Here is a 21,216-nt window from a genome sequence, read left to right as displayed (position 1 = left end):
AAAAAACCAATGACCTAATTACTGTTTAAATGGCCTCAGCGCCATGTTAAGGTTACTTTCTTAATTTAACGATATTTTAGTTGATTTTGACACGTTAAAGGTTATTTGTTAAATTGTTGTTAGTTTTGATACTTTGTTTTTGTGGTCTTTCTTTGGTCCAATTTTAAATCCATTTTATTTGCTGCCGCTTGATGGTGCTTCATGGGTCTAAGGTCTTTTTGGCTTTGATTCTTTCAAATGCCGACCCACTGTGTGGTGTTAAAACAAGAGCCCATCGCAAAGCCTAGAAACGCTGCCGCTTGGCTGGACTGCTCCGACTCAAAGGGGAGCAAATATAATTGCTTTTCGGACTGTGGAGGAGTGCAGGTCCACCGCTCGGTCTTCTGTCTTTTCAGCGCCCGCTGATTACATGCAAAATGCAGGTAGGGAGTGCCTTTGGTCCAGTGACTCACCTGAAAGTCGCCGCGTTGTTCCCGGATCTCCTCGAAGCACTGCTTCACACACTGGAAGCTGGGCGCCGATGTGGCGGCGTAGACGAGCATGAACGCGTGCGCCGTGGCGATGGACAAGCGCCGCATGGCAGGGAATTGCATGTCACCGGACGTGTCCAAAATGTCCACCTGCAGAGGGACGGCAAAGAGTACAGGATAACGCAGAGCAAATTACGAATAATTAATTTTGAATGGCCCTATACAGATCGGTTGTACCAAGCCGTCGCGGTTTTTAATTGACACATCACATTGACATTTAATTTAAAACAAAAAATGAAAATGAAAAAGTTTTCGATAAGAGTAAACGAATTAATGTGATTACACTAGCAATGAAATAATTATATTGAATTAATTACTCCACAAACAAATTGATATCAAATATATTTTATTGTTGATAAAAAGTGTGACAAAAAACTGTTAAATCAGGGGAGAACGCTGTAGTCAAGTTTTCCGACTTAGCCAACAAACTTTTTAACTAAGTTAACTATGTGGCGCCATCTGTCGAACTGCATAGCCAACACTAGTCCCACTAACAGTTCGTTCGTTCTGTCTCTCTACTGCAGCGATTACGGGCAGAGCAGCGGCCGAGCAGCGGCAGAGTAGCGGCAGAGCAGCGGCAGAGCGGCGAAAGAGGACTTCATAGCTTCTGAAATACTAGCTCGATTTTTAAAATTTTTATGTCTACTGACAGATACGACCGAAACACACACACAGAGTCCACACCTACATTCTATCATGTCTCAGAGCGGCAGTACATAATTTCACGATTTGTGGGCGTTAGAGTGGGCGTGGCTCCGTTTTGAAATAAACTTGGAACTACTAGAATCTGCATGACAAGTCCCAAATGTCTAGCTTTTATAGTTCCCGAGATTTCGACGTTTATAAAGACGGACATACTTACAGACAGCAGACTCGTCTATTGTTGCTGCTTAAAAATATATATACTTCATATTATTGCAAACGCTTCTTTCTATCTGTTACATACTTTTCAATGATTACAATGTACCCTTTTATTCTATTATAAAACTAAAAAATCTTATCTGTCATGAATTGCACTCTAAAAACGTGGTTTTAAAAACTAAGATTATAATATTAACGTCTGCTTTAATCTACACAAACTTTTCGCTGAAAAATTATAATTTTGCTGTTTCGCAACTTCCTTTAGCCTGCCCATTGATTTTGTTAATATACAATGTTTAATAAAACACCTTTAAAACCTTTATATTTGCGTTCACTCGTTATTTTTTTGAGAGACCACTTAACTCAAGGGACTTTCAATAAAGTGCCTTTTAAACGATTTGTCGGTGAAGAGCGGATGGCTGTCTGGGTGGTGGATCCTGGGTCGTGACACCTGGCTCGTGGCCGCTCAATGCTCACTTGATGCCAACTAATCCCCGTGTCAGCATCAGTTATGTTGTGTACACCGCTGCGGGTGAACGCGATCCGGAATGTCAATAGTTTGTTAAGGCCAGTCAGCCAAAGAGCCAGGAGGCAAAGCCAACCGTTTAGTCCTGTCGCTACCATCGCCTGGCATCCTTATCCGCTCGCTATTGACAGCCCTGGCCATTGTGAGGCAAATTTGTAACGCATTGTTTGCCCGAAATGAGTAAACTTTATTAAAAACACTTTACTGAATGACACAATTTATATTTTTGACACCATTTCCCGACGGCCAACCATTGTTCGCCGACCCGGCTTTGTTCGGCCATCTATGTTTAAGGCATCGAATTCATCCTGCTGTGCCGCACATCCACGAACCTACACAAAATTGCTTTTAAAGAGCAGAAATCGTTTAGTGCAATGTAATGTTGCCGTTTGATGGCCACACGCTGTGCCGACAATCAGTCACAGCAGGCCGCAGGAGTTTCTAGTTCCAAAAAGGGGGCCATTGGGCGGCCAGTCTCGCAAATTGTCCACGTGAAATGGTTTTAAATGCACCTGACTGCCTGGCTGCCAGGACACTGCACCGATGGTGGCCGAGAATAAATCACTTTAAGCTTCGGTGACAACTCCCGAGTGGAATCCAATCTGGGCCTGCCCGCCGATGCGAGCCAAAGTAATGGATGCGCACCACATCGATCGCTAAAACGAAATTAATTAAATCGAAGTATCAGGGGAACGAGGAGCGGAAGCACGGGCCAAATCCTGGCAACGGCGTCGCCACCAGGAGTGTCAGTGTCGCCAAACAACCTCTCGGAATCGATTTGGCCAGCTTCTAACGATGATAATGATGGCGGCAACGCTCAGCACCTTTCAGCCCACCTATTAATCAACTTTCAGCTCAACTTTTGTTCGCCAAACATGTGCTTGTGGTGTAAGACAAGTTTGAACAGCACATAATCAGCTTCAGCTTCGAGGAGCAGTGAAGCAGTGAATGATGTTCCATCAGAAGTTTGCTCTGGCACGACACGGTTGTAAGGCGTAAGGCAGATGTGATGACTGCCTTTATAGATACCTTTCTGGGTTGTTGACCCCCCTCCGGATATCCACGGCCGTAGATTAAGACCTGATTAAAGTAATGCAGGGAAGTTATCAGTTTCCGGTGCATTTCCGCTGGCAAGGCAAGTTATTATCCATTAATTACCCCTCTTTAAGTGGCATATTAGAGCACCCCATTCGACGGTAGCACTGGCTATCCAGCAGGCTGGGATGTGGGCCACATTTTCCATGTTGTTTCCGCTGTTTTGAGCGTGTGCAAATTTGATTAATGAGCCTCCGACCACACGGCTGCCGAGCTGTCAGTCAGTTTGTCAGTCAGTGCGACGGAAAGGAGGGAGCCCACTTCCACCCACAAACTATTCACCCAAGATTGCCGTAAGTACGTTTAAATCAGTTAAGATTCATTCGTTCAATTTGCGTTTTCAACCTCAATATGTGTAATCATCCTGAGCTGTGGCCCCGGGCTGGGCTCGGCTTTAGCCACCAACCACTTCTGCCCTACTCGATTTGCTACAAATAGGCTTTCGGGGAGCTCCTCAATTGCCAGGAGACCAGAAGCACACGTGTCTTGGCTAATACTTTGCATATTGAGCGTAATGTCCTTGCTGCCGGCGGAGCCCAGATACTGTGGAAACTCTCAAGACGACCAATTAGAAGATTTCTACCTAATTGATGGGCTTAGAGTTCCCTGCGAGTTGATGACCACAACACTGATTGGGTTAATGAAGTCGGCCCTAACTGCTGGTATCCAGCCGAAATAAATGGTCGAGGATGGATATTATAATAATACATTTGGGATAAGGGCAGGTTTCCTAAGATTTTCTTGTTTAAAGAAACATGTTTTAAGTTTTAAAACACCTAATTTGTATAAGCTATTTTTATTTCTTGAAATTTAAACCATAAAAATTCTTACCTATGCGTAACGATTTGTTTATGAATTTTGTTTATTGAACATTAGTTGTGGTCGAATTTACTGAAATTAATTGTAACTATAAAAATTGTAATACTTTAATTTTTTTTGTTTTGATAACCAACTGGTTGTAGCGTACCATGCACCAGAACCAACTTTACAGGATGGTTTCAGTTAGTCATCACATGTTTTCATACTAGTTGGAGGACTATTATATGTTATATTATAACAAATAACATAATATTCTCTACACAGAGGGAACAAAATGAGGAAGAAGTTTTAAGAACATTTTTGTATTGAACTAGTAACTAAAGGGGTTAAGTTTACTTTTTCTCTTTATTTTCTCTTTGATTCCATATGAAATTAGAATCACAATTAGAAGGACTACGATAAGCTGATAAGTATAAGAAACAGAAAGGCAAACTTATTCTTTTCACATTTAGTCGACCCAAGCAATATTCGAACAGAGGATTTTTGGATTCGTAGATGCATTACCCGGTTGCGCCACACTGGCATTATATTTTAATATCTTCTTAGCCCGGTTAAGAATGCAAAGGAATATGCTTGCAATTAAATAGCTTTTATTAGCTATAGTTTTCATGTCAACGTGATAAAAAAATTAAAATAAAAAAGCAGAACGTTAGCAAAAGAAGACATAAAAACCAAAAAATTTGAACATGGTAATCGTTACGGAGTTAAGCCCTAAATTAACTGTCGAAAACAGTTATTTTAATATTTAACTGTTGATTTTACCAACCATTATAGGTTTAAGCATTTGAGACCGCTTTAACCTTAAAAAAATAAAATTCAGTCTGTGCAAATAAGGGCACTTTGTTTTTCCTGGCATACGGATTTCTGAGAAGAGCTGACTCTTTTCAGAATGAAAGGACAAATTATGGCTTACGAATTCTGAGTGAACTGTCGACATTTAAACTCGCATAAACAAATTACAGGCAAATTCCACTTGAAATGTCAGTAAGCAAAGACAAAAAAAAGCGCACACCTGGATTCGCTGCTTGGGTTTTCAGACTTATTGCACTGTGACCGGATGCAGGGCCAGGACTCACCTTTAGTGTGACGCCCCCCAGGTCGTACTCGCGATTGTAGAGGTCCTCGACGGTGGCGCGATATTTGTCCGTGTAGGTCTTGAACAGGAAGCGCTTTACAATGGAGCTCTTGCCCACGCCGGCGCCGCCCAAAAGGACGAGGCGTATGCGCTCCAGGTCCGCCATGCTGTTGGCCGCTCTGTCGACGCGTCCTTTTTGGCAATCGCCTGTCGTTGGGTGAACTACTCTCGTCCTGCGACTGCTCAGCTTCGTTTGCCCTGTGGAGGAATGCCCAAATTTGTTTGTTCCCTTGGCCTTAGCGCTGCATTATGCCGGATTCGTAAGCTTAGGCCAGAGACGGGGCATTGTAAGATAAAACACTTCCTCGATTTCCGCTGCGAGCTCAGTGCTGAGGCAACACCTTCACGTTGGCCATTACCATTTCAGAGGCAAAAGGCGATAGGGACGACAGCAACAAGCAGCAAAACTTCCGGCCTGGCAACTTCCGCTTCCGGTCGCGAAGTTGTGCGAAGCTGTAAGTTCAAATAAAAGGAGTGAACTTTAATATTTTAGATTCGCCATATAATTGGGTTTAGGCACGCTTAGAGACTTAGGGACCAGACTTACAGCGTCTTGTTTAACACACGAAACTAAATGAATACTTATTCAAGCTAAAACACCAGTTAACGTGGTAAAAAAGTCGTGACGATCGCAACTTAAATTTAAGTTAAATTTCTGATATCAAATTTTGTGACGGATAATGTTTCTTAAATGTTTCGCCTACACAGTAGAGTTCGGTTGCTAATGAATCAATGAACAAAAAGGAGTTGTTCACAGTGAGTGAACTAAACAAGTTCACAAATATTGATATTTTTTGCTCATTTGTTCAGATGTTCAGTTACTCACTTGTTCAGTTATTCAGTTCAGTTGTTCAGTTATTCAGTTAAGCAGTTGCTTAAAGATCTTTATTCGATCAATAGTTTTATTTGCTGACTAGTTCTTTCTTTATATTACATAAATATAATTGTATATGAACTTGAATAATACGCCATTTGACTTTATACTGATATTAAATTCTTTGATAATAGGGATGTTAGCCATAAAATAGAACAAATAAAACAGTACGAAATACAAAACCAATTGTCAGCAAGTGAAACTTGTGAGCAAACTTGATCAACTGAACAACTAAATCAGTATGTAGCTTTTTTTACGCAATAAAGTCTCAAACTATGAAAAAACACGGCGGTTTTTTACATGTACACCCAATATAATTCTTAGGAATAATATGATAATTATTCTTAATTATAAATTTAACGAGCACTCATGCGAGATCGTAGCTTTAAACGGAGGGCGCTTGCGAAAAAAAGCAAAATTCCCTGGCTTTGGCTTGACAGCAAATGATTCATGTTTCTATTCCTTCTGAAAGATAAGTGGATCGTTTTTCTAAACCGGGTCCATGACCTCAAGTTTTAATCATGTTTGGTATGTAACTTTCACCGCTCATTCTCCTGAACTAAATTATTTTCGCTAAGCTTGTTATGGACACCATTTGCTTTGTAATGGTCGGCCCATCACAGCAGATTTTTCTGCTGCTGTGTTTAATAGTCTCCTATGCACACACTCTTGATGCGCATCGTCACTACTTTTACTGCTGTCCATGGTGATCTAAAGACCGATGCCTAAAAATGGTTGACAAACTTAAAGAACATATCAACAATGCTTATTGATGTGTATGTAACCTACATTTGACCAACTGCATTTACTCGATTTAAGATCCAAGGCCTTAACAAATGGTTAACTAACTATGGGACCATTTTATGGGCTATAACAAAACTGCAACGTTTCCATAATTTTACCATACGGTATTGCAATTTGTGTTTTAAGTTTCGCCGGCAAGTTTGCATCCCATCCATTTGTGTTTGCTGCCTCTGATTGGCTTTGCCAAGGGATGTACCGCCGCTGGAGCTCAAAGTATCTGAATGTGCAGTGGCATGCAGCGCACTGCATGTAATCATTATCTGCTCACGTACTCGCCCCACAAATCAGATAAATGTATGGGTGCGCTCGGCATCCGGAGGCCAGGCCAAATAGCCCGGCATCGATACAAACTGGGGCCAGCCCATACAAGCCCATTCAAGTGGATGCTCGAGCTCTGCGGATGCAATCCAAATAAGAGCCGAAAACGTATGCTCCATATAGCAACAGACCAACACGGTGAGCGATGGAGTGGGACTTCCTTTGGCCCTCTGTATGATGTATGCATGTATGATGCAATGTGATGCAGTGTGCAGCCAACTCAATTTGCCAGCATTTTTGCAGTTCTTAAAGCCATTTGCACCTGGGCCAACAGGCGTTGGCTATCCTCCGGCATTCTCGTTGCCCGTAATTGCAACTTAATATAATTAGGTTTCCCTGGTAAATGCAATTTATTGCCATCAACTGCACAGATTGCTGCTGCTCATGAGTGGGCAAAATTCGTTATACGCCTAACTGGATGGCTGGGTTTCAGTTCCCACCCGCGCGCATATAATAACGATCAATTTAGGAGTGCAGACTGCATCGGCAGTTAATTATTCCGGGGCTAATGAATTCACAGTGAAAACTAACAAACTGCTCCCCCGATGCGGATGGTCTGTTCTGGCCAAGACGTCACACCAGCAGAAAGCTAAACTTTTACTTCCCCAGCTGCACAGGTGGTTTATGACTTCGTCATCCGGCCTGGCTCGTTTGCACTTCGAGTTCGGAATAATATCTGCCTGGATTTATGACTTTTATATCTGGAAAAGCACTGCGTTAAAGTGCCCCTCAAACGCATTTACCATCTGAGTACTTGATTATTTCCCCGTACTTATTTCAGCCTTGGCTGCAGACTTAGAGAGGAATATCTAATGCATGTGAGGCTCGCCACAGGCGAGGCATCGTATTTTTAATATCTCGGCTTGGCTGGGTCGAAATTGCAAATGCAAAAAGCACCTGAACTTGTGCAGCACTCTTGTCGGCAGGCAGCCATGCAAATTCACAACTATTTACATTGTGCTCAGGATAATTTTTAATGAAAAATCCACCAGCACGGAAAATGTTGTTGTTCTCAACAGCAGCAGCCGAATGCATATTAATTTGCATATAGTTTGGGCAAAAAGCAGAGAGTGTATGTTTGCACTGGTTAATGCGATGTGAAGTAGCGCAGGTGGGGATGCTTCAGATGAGACGAAAGCGTGCGGATAATGACATAATTGTATGGAAAAGTGGGGTAGCGAATTTCCCACGGGTAGGGTAAATTAGAAAATTTAAATATCAATATTAAAACTTCTTGTTTTTTCCCCCCTCAGGACTCTAGTACGAACATGTCCCATGATTCCTGGGCTCCCCTGCGCAAACTTTCGCACACGCAGCGGCCTTGAAAATGATTTTCCATACAAAAATTTAATTAAATCTACTAGGCCCACGCCGAAGACAACTGCCAACAGCTGTGGAAAACATAAAAGAATTGCCAAACCAGGCCAAAAGTTTTCGCTTTACATTTTAAAGCAAGCTGAAGGAGCCGAACTTGAATTAATTTTTCTGTTTTCCACAAATAAAAGCGCTCCTGCTGTTGACATTTTTTGTTTTTATCTTCCCGGTTGCGAACCACGGACCACGGACCACGGACTACCGAAACATGTCATCAACAACTCAAAGGGCAGGGACCCTTTAAAACTTTTACGGAACGTGTTTGCTCCAGCAGCTCAGAACTGCAAGGTTGCCAGGACAACAGCAACGCACAAATAGGGAGGAAAAAGAAATCGAAAGCAGCAAATTGGTGTTCCCTTTTTTATTCGCCTTTCTGGAAATCAATTTATGGTTTTGCCCCTGCGAATATTGAATGTGTTCAGCTGGCCTTTGTGGTAAGCAAGAATGGAAGCATTGCCCGGAAAAAGTCAGAAATAGAAGGCATATGTGAAGTGAAGCATCTTATTGATTAGTTTCTTAAGGGATGACATCTGGCTAAGATCGAAGCTTCGGGCTGAATGCATTCCTAGGCTCGGAGGCGTTTAAAATGTCATCAAAAGTACATTTGCCTGTTGCGAAAACATTGGGACAAGGACAACCGAACACTGTGGCTTTAGGACTCAACTGGCCCGGAGGGATTTGGAACCAGCAAGTCGTGGGAAAAGCCAGAAGCTGTAGTCAATCGGGCCTGGCCAGACGGGGAGTCCTAAACTTTTGCATCCATGGAGACAGACGGACGGACGTCAAACAATTTGTGCGAGGGCAGCGTTTATAAATATTTATTAGTCGCATTCCAATGCGTCCTGCTGCGCTCCGGAGTTGATTAAAATGCCTCAGATACCGCAGGGAGATTAAAAGTTGCTCCAACAAATCACAAAAAAGGCCGCGAAAAGTTGCCAACTCTCGTGTGGCCATGAGTGTGTGCATCTATCTGTGTGCTTAATGGCGAAGTACTTCCGCTTGATCGCACCAAACGTCCATGTAAACCGCTTTTGTTGCAGATGATGGACATGTGCGTTAGCCATCAGCCATCCGCCATCAACTGTCACACTGTCAGAAACTCGTGTATAGTGGACAAAACATTAGGTCAGCCTGTTATGAAGGGCATTTCGAATATTCCAGTACCAGCTAAAGTTGCTCTAAAGTCAAACTTAAAACGGCATGTTTAAGTTTTTTAACTAGTAAATCATTTTGACAAAAAATACCGTGTGTAGCCAAAAGACAACTGTCTCTGTGTAACGAAAATTCAATAACCATTTTGTCAAAAACAACGATTTAGAATGAGCTACTGGAAATGAAAAAAAAATACACAATACGCCGTTAAAAAAGAACCAGCTTAAGTTGTTGGTAACAAAAGTTAGCACTTTTTTTGGGTGAATAAATTATGATAACTTAATTAAAATATACAATTTTAAAAATTCAGATTTTTGACCGTGTCATGCGCGGGTGGGGATTAAGAGGTTTACACCATACTCGGGCAAAAAGTGATATTAAAAGTGGTGTATAAAACTGTTGCTAAAAATATGTTTTCAAACCCCCTTACACACTTAAAACCACGTGCTCACCTTTGTACTATCTTTACTTTTTTAAAAAGTCTTATATATGTAATTCGTAAAATTTAATTTATATTTTATCTGAAATGTTTTTGAATCATACATATATATTACATATTTAAAGCATATGAGCAATAAAAATATCACATTTTAAAGACCTAAATAATTGTTAGATTGTAGTGATGCCTACACAGCGAAAGTTTACTAAGAAAATTTACCAAGCCCACTTTTACGCGTCCAAAATGGCACACTTTTTGGCCATGATATTGGTCTCAATAAGTTTGTATGGATAATATATACCCTAAGGCCGAACAAAGTTGCCCTTGGCAACACTTTTTGTTAAGTGTTGGGTATCTGAGAGTCTGCAAACTTGACTTTGGCGTTCTTTCTTGCTTGTATTAACTTTTCGAGTTGTTAACTAAAGTTTTACTATAGTTATAACATAAACACCAACTTGAGTCATTATAAAGTATTTTTTTGTTACAAATAACTGCTGCGTAAACTAAGTAATAGCTAGTGGCTTCCCGTTTGAGTTGGCTTGAAATTTACTCAGCCAAAACTTCTTAAGTGACTTGGAATTCTATGGTCAGCCACTTTTTGACCGCAACTTATTGCAACATGTGTTTTGGTTCAACTTGATTAATCGGCCATTTGTTAATGTTAAATCCACAAAATGAAATTTATTTAAGATTTACGGTAATTTGTACCGAAAATGGGCAACTTTATTGGGGGGTTGGCTTAAGGACTTTTGACGACTATAAAGTGTTACATTTTATGTGTGATTAACTTTGGGCATGTGGCTGCTCGTGCTGTGAGCTGTGGCTTTGTGGTCCCTCAATCATAAAATACGCTTTTATGTTGCATGCCAATCGTCGCGTCATTTGCCATCTGGCGCCAAACACCCATACATGCAAAGGAATTAGCCCTGTTTTCAGCAACTCGAGGATTTATTGCACTGGATTTGAACTGCTAATGGGGCCGAAAACGGCCGTAGCGATAAACAAATGATTTTACGACGGTGATGCTGGTCAGGCCCGTCGTCCCAGTCACATAATCACACCCCGTTCACCTCCACGCACATCGCGTTCTCACCCCTTGCGCAATATAGGGGCAGCGGCAGTTGTAGTTGGCCGCAGGACCGGCTTAACGATTACAAAGTGGCGACGCAAAATCTGGGCCACCAGGCGTTGCCGTTTAACTGTTGATTACTGCGATGATGGCAGCTCTGGATAGTCCTCCTGCCTCTCAACCCACAATCCCGAACACCTTTCACGCCCCCCACACTTCCCATGCGGTGTGCGGGTACCCATTATCATCCTCCGAGCCAAGATGTAAATTATTACTGGCTCATCTTGCCAGCAAGGGCAGTAAAGTTTTCCACTAAAAAGATTTTTTCAATTTTTGAAACTTTAAGACTACTTTTATTACACGATTTTGCATTGCCAATTCGCTAGTCATTATAAAAGACATTTTTACATGCTTTGTTATCTATACATACAATAAGTGATTTTTTAATAATTTACCCGTAAAACTAGCGATGAAAGTCTTAAGAATAACTTTATACATTCCTTTCCTAAAATATGAAGTAAGCAAATAAAATTAAGTAAACTGATTAGATTAAGCTACCACTTGGGTAGCATTTCGCTTATCAAATAATAAAAAACTTACATTTACATAAAAAAAATTTTTTTTTTTTTCTATTCTGTAATACAATTTAATTGTATAATAATACAATACCTATTACAATTATTATTGACATCATAAATACTGATCTAATATTACATGAATATATACTTTTCAATAATATCCACAAAACAAGTTGAAGCTCAGCTACATTTAAAAATATTTAATAATTATTTTATTTTTGTGTTTGTGTTTGAGGGCGAGGTCTATGCAGGAAGTTGCTATGGCATTCTTAAGCTTCCCATTTGATTAGATTAAGCTGCCACTTGGGTAGCATTTCGCTGATCAAATAATAAAAAAATTATATTTACTTAAAAAAATTTTATTTTTTATTCAGTAATACAATTTAATTATATAGAAATACAGCACTTCTTGCAATTATTATTGACATCATAAATACTGATCTAATATTACATGAATTTACTTTTTAATAATATCCACAAAACAATTTGGCGTTGCATATGTTTAAATTAAAGCTCAGCTACATTTAAAAATATTCAATAATTATTATATGTTTGTGTTTGTCGACATTCTGCAGCTTTCTATTAGATTAGATTAAGCTACTTATCAAATAATACAAAACGTACATTTAGATTAAAAAAAAAACGTTTTTTTCTATTCAGCAATTCAATTTTGTTTTGTAATAATACAATACTCATTTAAATTAATTTTGACATCATAAATACTAATATAATATTACATAAATAAACTTTTCAATAACATCCACAAAACAATCTGACGTAGCATATGTGTAAATTAAACATTTAATAATATTTAATAATTATTTAATTTTTGTGTTTGTGGGCGAGGACTACGTAGGATGTTGCTATGGCATTCTTCAGCTTCCCATTCGATTAGATTACATTACATTTACATTACAAAAGTAAACGTTTTTTTTTATTCAGTAGTTGAATTTCATTATTTTGAAATACAATAACTATTACATTTATTATTGACATCCTAAACACTAATCTAATATTACATAAATATACTTATTAATAATATCCACAAAACAATCTGACGTTGCATATGTGCAAATTAAGCTCATCTACATTTAAAAATATTTAATAATTATTTTATTTTTGTGTTGCTATAGCATTCTTCAGCTTCCCATTCGTTTCTATTCATCTTTGTTCTGCCTCTGGCATACAGTCGAATTTCTTTACAATATTTATTCATTAGCAAATAAAACATGCCTATTTTTAACGAGAAAAGTATGCATCAATTCTTAGGCCTAACCTTTGCGTATGCTTATTTTTGACACTTCTCGGAAAGTTATTTCCCAAACACATATTTTAGATTTAAGGACTACATTTCATTTAAATTTAAATCTTGATTTGTCTCCGACTTCTCTAGTTTTTACAGTTCCTAAACCTAACAGAGACGTCAATGGGTCTTTCCAAAGATGAAATTTAAAAGAAAAGGGTCGGACACGTTTGTGACACCCTGTTACCCGCGATTTCATTTTATATTCTATTTGCTGTTCGTCTAGCGAGTATATAAATATGCCTATGCTGGCAAAGGGATGAAATTTTACATACCACAGAGGACCAACCTAGCGAACACATATCTGGTCTAACCAATTTCATGGTGGAGGCGAAACATTAAAGCCTTTTTCCTTCTGGCTCAATGGTGTGCAGAAAATGGGTCACTAACTGTTACTTATTTATACTAATCACGGCAAATTGCCGCCGAGAACAGGCAGCTAAGAGCTTGGAATGGAGTGTTAGGGTGTTGAGTGCCGAGTGCCCCGTGAAAAGGCGGGCAGAGGACAACGACAACGCCTTTTATCTGTTCGACTTAAGTGTTGGGAAAAACTTTGTTGAGGTATCTAAATATAGAAGGCAGTGGCGGTGGCGGTGGCGAGGGCGGGGTTAAAGTCCTTTTGACCGCCCGGCACTCGGGCAAACAGTTTGCACTTGAACTGAACTCATTATTCCGCCGCTGAAGCCCTTACGATCCTGTCATGTTCTTAATGAGCTAACTCTGAGGGGCAGAAACTTAGCTGCAGGAACAACAAATTAGTTGCAGCAACCGGAATCTGATGCAAATTGGTGTGCCAGAACCAAGCCACGTGGCTGACTACTCGACTAATTGGATGGATTGGGCACAGATGCGGAAAATGAAACAGGATCGGAGCTGGAGCTGAAGCTGGAGCCGGAGTCATGAGCGGCTTTGTCGGCTTGGCCTGGAGTGACATCGAAGGGCGCTTAGCTCTGGCGTTTTATCGATACTCGATTCACTCGTTATCTGTGTCCTTATCGGCAGCTGCACTCTGGAGCACTCTAATCGAGTTTTGTGCGTTTTCGCAATCAAGAAAAGGTTCCGCACGCAGATTTTGTAATCGACTTTACGCTGATGAGGACTGCGAGTTGGTTGAAAGGGAGATCTAAATAAATTTGATTGCAAGCCAAGCATGAAAAGCCAGCAAGGCGAAAGCTGTTGGCACTGGCAGCCACTAGCTAACAAAAAAGGTCAGGCATTCGCTGGCAGACGGCAACCCCAAAGCTCTGCTCTCACGACCCGCAGGTCACAGAATCCCCGGCTAATGGCTAAGCAAACAAGCCAAGGACGAGGACGAGGACGAGCACCAGGATGGAGCCATCGAGAGTGTGGGTAAATTAATGCAAAAACTTAATCAGGCGCGAGAAAGGGAAACGTTGGCAGGGTCGTTGGTGGGGAGCAGGTGCAGATAGCTGGCACTCGCTGCAACCAGTCTCCGAGGGCTCGTCATCGATTGTCAGCATCTGCCAGAGCCACAAATTAAACACAAACAAACCACAGACGCCGAGACAGCAACAGCAGTGGGACACCCGCCTGCTCCGTTCTACTTGTCCTTTGGCCAAAATAGCGCAAGCCATGCGCCTGGCTGTCACTGCTATTGGTCGTTGCTAGTGATGCGTATATCCGGTACTTGTACAATGCAATCTGAGGGCCTTCTAACCGTCAATCTGTGTGAAAGCCCCATTACTCAAAATAAACTCAAACTTACTTACTGAAGTAAGGGCGCATTGATACATAAGTCAGCAGACCAGCTTTTTAAGAATTTGAGTTTGAATTTTTACGAATAAACTACAAATACTTTGCAAATTATGGCAGGTGAAAGTCTGGCAAACGCTTTTCTCCAAAAACCGATAGTGAAGTGATATTTGATTTTTAAACGTGGCAATTGACCAATATTTGTTTTTCCAAATATTGTTCTTATTTCTGTCACTGCGTTGAAGTGTAAAAAACAAAGTTTTTTTGAACATCAACTATGTAGAAATTGGTACCAACAAAAAAGAATTTAAGAAACGGGATACTTTTTTGCTATTATTTTTATAAATCTGCATCTGAAAGTCGTTGAAAGTTACAGTAAGGCTATGGTGAAGTTGCCTTGATTCGTTCTTGATCATTCTCCATCAATTTAAACTTCTTTGTACTGACTTAAAGGATTCAGAAAGGCGATCTCGACACAAAAAGTAACGATATATATTTTGTGGTTTCAAAAAAATGTAATCTATTATGAGCTGTTGAAATCGGTTGCGACGATTACAGTGAGACATCTACCGACAACAAATGAACACATATCAAAGCAAAACCAGTTAAAATCTATCTAAGAAATGCCTTGATTCGTTCTTGGGCTCCAGAGATGAACAATTGAGCAAAGAAGGAAAACTCATACCTAACAATGGCCAATACATTAATAGTTTCTCTGAATTTCTCTAAAGACAAATTGTATTTGGATAGAAAGGGAACTTAAAGAAAAAAAATCCTACAGCTGCACGCAAAGAATGATATCTATTATTAGCTGTTTTAATCGGTTTAGACACTCCCTCGAGTTTTTGCAGTGCAATAGTAGTTTTAAGATTTAATTTATTCCTCACCACTTAGTAGTAAAATGTGTCAAAGAGTGATTTTTTATTTTTCTTTGCAGGCGAAGAAATTATCATCCATGATGTTCCTTTAAATTCCCAAAAAAAAATCAAATCGTTTTTACCCTTTGAAAAAAAGAAATAGTCTCAAATTGGTTATACCCACAAAAAGTATCGAAATAAAAGTACTTGGCTAGTTCTCATCACAGTTCATCACCCATCCGCCCCGTTGGCTATGCAATCGATGTAATGTCTGGGTGCCTTGGGTGGCCACGTTCCTTGCAACAGCAACAGCAACAATAACAGCTGCAGTTGCATTTGCAATGACAGTGGCAGGCGGACTTGCCACAGTTTACCCGGATGAGGATTCGGGGCACGTCTGCCCAGGCCGTTTGTGGGTTAATCGCATTGCCAGCCAGCAAACACGACGACAATGGCCCTGCCCGAGTGTGCAGACGCGTCTTGGCGTCAATTGATTTGACTTGGCCCGATTGTGACCCACTTGGGGCCACTTTCCCAGGACGCTTAAATGGGATTGTGTGTGTGTGTGTGTGCGTGTGTGTATGCTCGGCGAATTTGGCAGTTCATGAGGGCTCACTTTGCACTCGCTGGGTGAACGCGTCTATGTCAAGAGCGATAAAAATTTATAAGCTTGCAGAACGGCACTTGGAACCAACCAGCCCTGCAAAGTGTACACCGCTGTCGAACAATTCCGCACTTGGCATTGGATCTGAATTTATATGCATGTTTTATTCGAACTGTGAATAATTGAAACAAATGTGGGAAAGCTATCACAGTCATAAATTTCCATATATTTATATACGAGGTGTATAAAAGTAGAATTGCATTGCTGACGAATATAAATCGTTTCGTTCACAAAAGGTGCTAGCAAAGTGTATAGTGTAAATTTAAACCCATTTTTGGTGGCCATGAATGGCATATTTATTTACGATTCTCCCCCAATATATTTACTCTGTCAGTTTATTTTACTCCTCAGCCTGTCCGCTTTATGTCTGATTATGCACGTTCCGGTAATTTCAAAGACCAAGAAATCCTTGGTAAATTTCAATTAAAATGGCGAAATCTGCACTCTCAAAGAAATGCACACCATCACAAAGTCTGCTTCCGCGAAAAAGGGAGGGAGCATTGGGAGAACTCACGCGTTGGCGCTTTTGTTAAATGCTAAATATCTGGCCGGATATAAATTGAGCTTATTTATCAAAGTTTTAATTAAAAACTTCATAGAAGAACTGAGTGTAATTACAACTGTGACGAAGGCGCAACACCTCAGTGCCCGGGAGCCCCAGATCATGAACCGGAACCCAAGGCGAACTGGGGAGGTTGGGATGGCTTGGGGTAGCTTCAACGTCATCAGCCTTAATGTATGCAACAAATAAAATTCACACAAAATTGAATTAGACTTAATAAACACGAATGCCGTGGGACGTAGCAGAGGAAATGGGACCGGGTGAAGGCACAAAGGACGCAGCTGAAAATCAACCGGAAACAAGGAGCAGTACCCGGAGAAGACGAAGACGAAGGCGACGCGGAGGATGATGAAGTAGGAGGACAAGTTCAAGTTGTCTAGGACGTAATAGAGAAGCAGTGCCAGGGCAGATTCATAAAACACGCAACGCGCGCTTTACGCGTGAGTGAGTTCGGGAAATGGGAAGGGAAAATGGGTAGGGAAAAGCGGGGAAACAGCGGAAACACGAGCAAACAACCAGCACAGCAAAGAGGCGGGGGCAACGGGGAAAACGGCACTGCGACACGGTGAAAAATGTTAAAAAGAAAACGGAAAGAAAAATCACAAACAGCATTCCTGGCATTCCGAAGACTGAGACCGAGACCCAGAAGACCGAACTCACAGCACGCCAGGAATCCCAGAACGACCAGAGCTGGAGCAAAACTTTTCTTTGCCCAGCCAATATACGAGGGTCTGTCGAACTTTGAGATTTTGAAAAACATATATACTACGCATACGTCACGTTGTCCCAGCCCAGGCCACACACATGACTAATGGGCAGCTGGAAAAGCTGACAATCAGATCAGCCCACTCGCATCTGGCCTAATGAGCACATCTCCGTCTCCGGCATAACCTACTTTGTTTCATATCATCCGAGAGGCCAACGTCAGCGGACAGCAAAGTGGGCATAATTTGATTAGGCCTCTCGTCAGCACACTCCAGCACCAGCGCCTTCATGTATACGGCTTCCTTTGACGGCATTCCGGCGATGCCGCCTCACGGCTTCAAACTTTCTCAAAGTGTAGCGACCTGGGAGTGAGCAGCACGCCGCGCCTTCAAAAGGCCGCCAGCCATTGACAGAAAGCCAACAAATTGACGGACAGAAGGACTGCCAGACTTCCAGACCGGCGGACAGGCCAGCTGGCAAGCTGGCAAAAAATTGCGTTCGCAGGAGTTGCCACGGCCGCTGGAAGAGATATGAAATAAATTGCGGAATGCCAACAAATAAAAATGTACAAGTGTAGGCACAAAAACCCTCCAGCCTCCAGCCTCGAAACGAACCCACATCGACCCGACCCGTCTTCCTGGACACGCCCCCATCCTAGGGCAGCATTTCCCTCGTCAAGGACGACAGAGCCGGGACGATTATAAAGAGATTTGTGTGTCTGCGTCGGTCTATGTCGGTTGAAGTTTCCCCCGCAGATTGGCGGTGGAGGAACGAAAGACCCGAGGAGCCTGGGTAACGAACCCGAGTCGCAGGGACAAAAGACAGCAAGCGGAGCAGCTTCTGATGAGGCGCTGATGACTGTCATCATAATCTCGATTAACATAATAATACGCGTAATCTTTATCGGCCCTGATGATGCGCCCGATGGCTTCCATGCCTCCTGGCCACGTGACTGCCTAATTTTATCCTTCGGCCCCCAAATTGCCTATCACGTTGCCGATCGGATTTCTTTTTTATTTCTAGCAGGCGATTCGAAATTAATTGCTTTATCAGCCCATAAAAGCTGGTCAGATTTGTCATGTTAGAGGCTGGGGACGTGGGGGGCAGGCCGCGGTCTGCAATCGATTTTTGAATAACACTTAGCCACTTTAAATGCTTAAAAGCCGAACGATGAAAAACGACCTCAATTTGATATTATCAACGCTGCTGCCGCCGCGGCTGAAGAACCGAAAAAAATGGCAGCTAACTTTTAGAAAATCCACTTGGGCCGTGCTGCAGATTCTGAGGAGGTTGAGGGGATTGACGGGCATACAAACTTATTGATTGCTCTGCCTCAGAGCCTGCCACGTGGTATTTGGAATGGAAAACGGGCGAAATGGCAACAACAAGGGGCAGCGGCAGCCTGCCGGTTGGCGGAAGTTTAGCCGAGATTGTCAATAGAACCAGCGCGTGGATTGGAGGACCCACATACATACCCGCACTCCTATGAATATTGTGAGAGATTCACCGAGGCATATGCTGATGGCGTTTCATATTTTCCCACACATATCCAGCACCCTTTCGACTGCTCCGGCATGAGGACTCATGAGGACAGGGATTTGGGGAGAGGCACTAGGGCACTTTTTCCCCATCTGAGCTAAGCGATGACAGGCGTCTATGGACTTGCAGGATATTCCGTCTTCATTTAGTGTTTCGATTGGCCTCACTGAGTCTGACACTTTGAAATTGAACCGGGCTAGGTTTTGGTAAGAGTGCTGGTGGAGCAGCAGCGGCTGCTGCGGTGAGTTATGCACTTGGCATGCCCCAACCACCCAGTTTGTCTTCGCCTCTGTTTTGGCCTTGTCTTTAGTTTTGATTTTCCACTTGATCGAGTGCAAACTTGGGGCTGCTTCCCCGATCCCCTGCTCACTCAGGCGTGCTATCAAATTATAATTTATAAACAATTTCGACGTGAGTATGCATTGTTGTTAATGTGACTGAATAGCGCACGTTAATTAGGTTGCAGTGCAAAGAGCCAGAAAGGCTCCGCCCTGACCGCTTTGGTCCTGCAAATGTCGGTGTCCTAGATTAATTTCCCGTTTGAAGGGAAGGTTTCTTCAAATCGCTGTGCAATTAAAGTGAATTGCTCTACATAAATATATAAATATGCTGAGCTCGGGCGCACTTGGCATACTTTATTTTTACCCATTATAACCATTATATAATTCAGCTGAAGAGCGTGCCACAAACACGTTCCACCCTTTCCATTTCTTTATATTTCGAGCCATGTTTCGCAGTAGTAGAAAGCAAAATGGGCATTTGTCTCAAAAGTTAAAATTGCTTTTAATATAATGCGATTTCTGTTTGCTTTGGCATGGCTCGCATTCCTCGAATGCTTCTCAGTTTGGTTGGCCAGCATTTGATGGTCATCAAGTGCCTTCAAACGTATCCCATCTCTCGGCTTGTTGAGACAATTTTGTACAATAAAATTTCAATAAAGCTGGTAAAAAGGGGCACTCGAAGCGGTAGCGGCCAGGCGAAAACAAAAAAAAAAGGAAAATCCGTCGGACCATAAAATCAGCACAAACCCAAACACACATCCCCATCGAGATGATAATCGAGGCCAAAGAGTGGAGGACAACAAACATGGTGCAGCACTTTAATCAAATGAGACCGCAGCATCAAGAGGCTGTTCACCCACAAGTATTCCGGCCGAGTGTGTGCTAAAATTTCAATGAAGCCATTGGCGGGCCGAGGGGCCCAGAAGTGCTGTCCGGAAAAAGAGCAGAAACTATTAAAGTAAGTGGAAATGGAGGCATTAAGGCGGAAACACGAGCTCACACGTTGGGACATGGGACCGTTGTCAGGCCAAGTGGAAGCTTTGAACCTTTTATGTGCTTTTAATTTTAATACAACAAAGAGGCAAGAAACAAAACAGTTTTCCAGGCATTCAGTCCTGCCATTTCACCGGCATTTAGTTGCCACTTTGGCTGCCATCCACCCCTTTCTCTCGCCTCGTGTGCATTTTCAATTTGCGCTTTGCATACGGATTGCAACTCACGCCAGCTGGTGGCTTTCTCAGGGATAAGCCTGTGCGTACCACAGTGCGTATGGGTGATGCGAAAATACAGCAGCCACCTTCTTTAAAGGTGTCAAGTGCAACTGCCAGAGAGCTCTCTACCATGCCGAAAGTATGGGGAACCTCTTTGCCCAGGCAAAGGCATTCAGTTTATCAATTATGCGAGTCAGATGTAATTAATAGTCTTCACAGACAAGCCGCCTCCCAGGGACCCTTGTCCATGACAAACGGCAGCGAATGTGGTGGGATTTGCGACACAGGGCCTGACTTTAATATCAACTCGATCGGGTCGACACACACACAGCGGAGCAGTGCAAACTATGGTAAATGCCAACGCACTTCTGGCATCCGGTCTAGACTTCATTATGACATAGTGTGCGCCCGAGTCGAGTCCCCGAGGCGCTACGCAGCTGGCCCTACTTAAGATACAATAAAAAGCAGGCATACCTTTGGGGCTCTGCGTGTGTGCGAGTGTGTGTGTTTTATCCCCCATTCGCAGTTTGCCAGCAAAAACGTTTAATCTAGCATAAACATATGGAACATAAGCATTTACATGCGACTGTATACACACATTAAGGGCTGAAGGCGTCAGGTGAGTATTAGCATCTCCGTCCCTTAACAACGGCCTTAAGAGTCAAACTCGACTGGGCTTTAAACGTGAAAGTAATTATGCAATCTCAGAGGGAGTTAGGCAAACAGTTACCTTGCTTTCGATTACCAAGAACTCCCGCACAGAAATGGAATATATGAAGCTTATTTTTTCTTGTTCACAAGAAAAAA

At 42.1% G+C, this 21,216-nt stretch overlaps 1 protein-coding gene across 1 annotated transcript in view; it reads right to left on the bottom strand.

Moving 5' to 3' along the window:
• Positions 1 to 21,216, bottom strand: part of LOC108145064 (GTP-binding protein Di-Ras2) — a 38,842-nt gene that overhangs the window by 15,872 nt on the left and 1,754 nt on the right. The window contains exons 2-3 of the mRNA XM_017270245.2: positions 4,908 to 5,419; positions 453 to 620 (exon numbers count right to left, since the gene is read on the bottom strand). Of these exons, the coding sequence (XP_017125734.1) occupies positions 453 to 620; positions 4,908 to 5,072 (333 nt within the window). The 5' untranslated portion in view covers positions 5,073 to 5,419. The remainder of the gene's footprint in view (positions 1 to 452; positions 621 to 4,907; positions 5,420 to 21,216) is intronic.

Source organism: Drosophila elegans, unplaced genomic scaffold (assembly GCF_018152505.1).
Source record: "Drosophila elegans isolate 14027-0461.03 unplaced genomic scaffold, ASM1815250v1 contig_133, whole genome shotgun sequence".
NCBI classification, from domain to species: domain Eukaryota; kingdom Metazoa; phylum Arthropoda; class Insecta; order Diptera; family Drosophilidae; genus Drosophila; species Drosophila elegans.
This window is presented reverse-complemented; position numbering and strand designations above follow the sequence as displayed.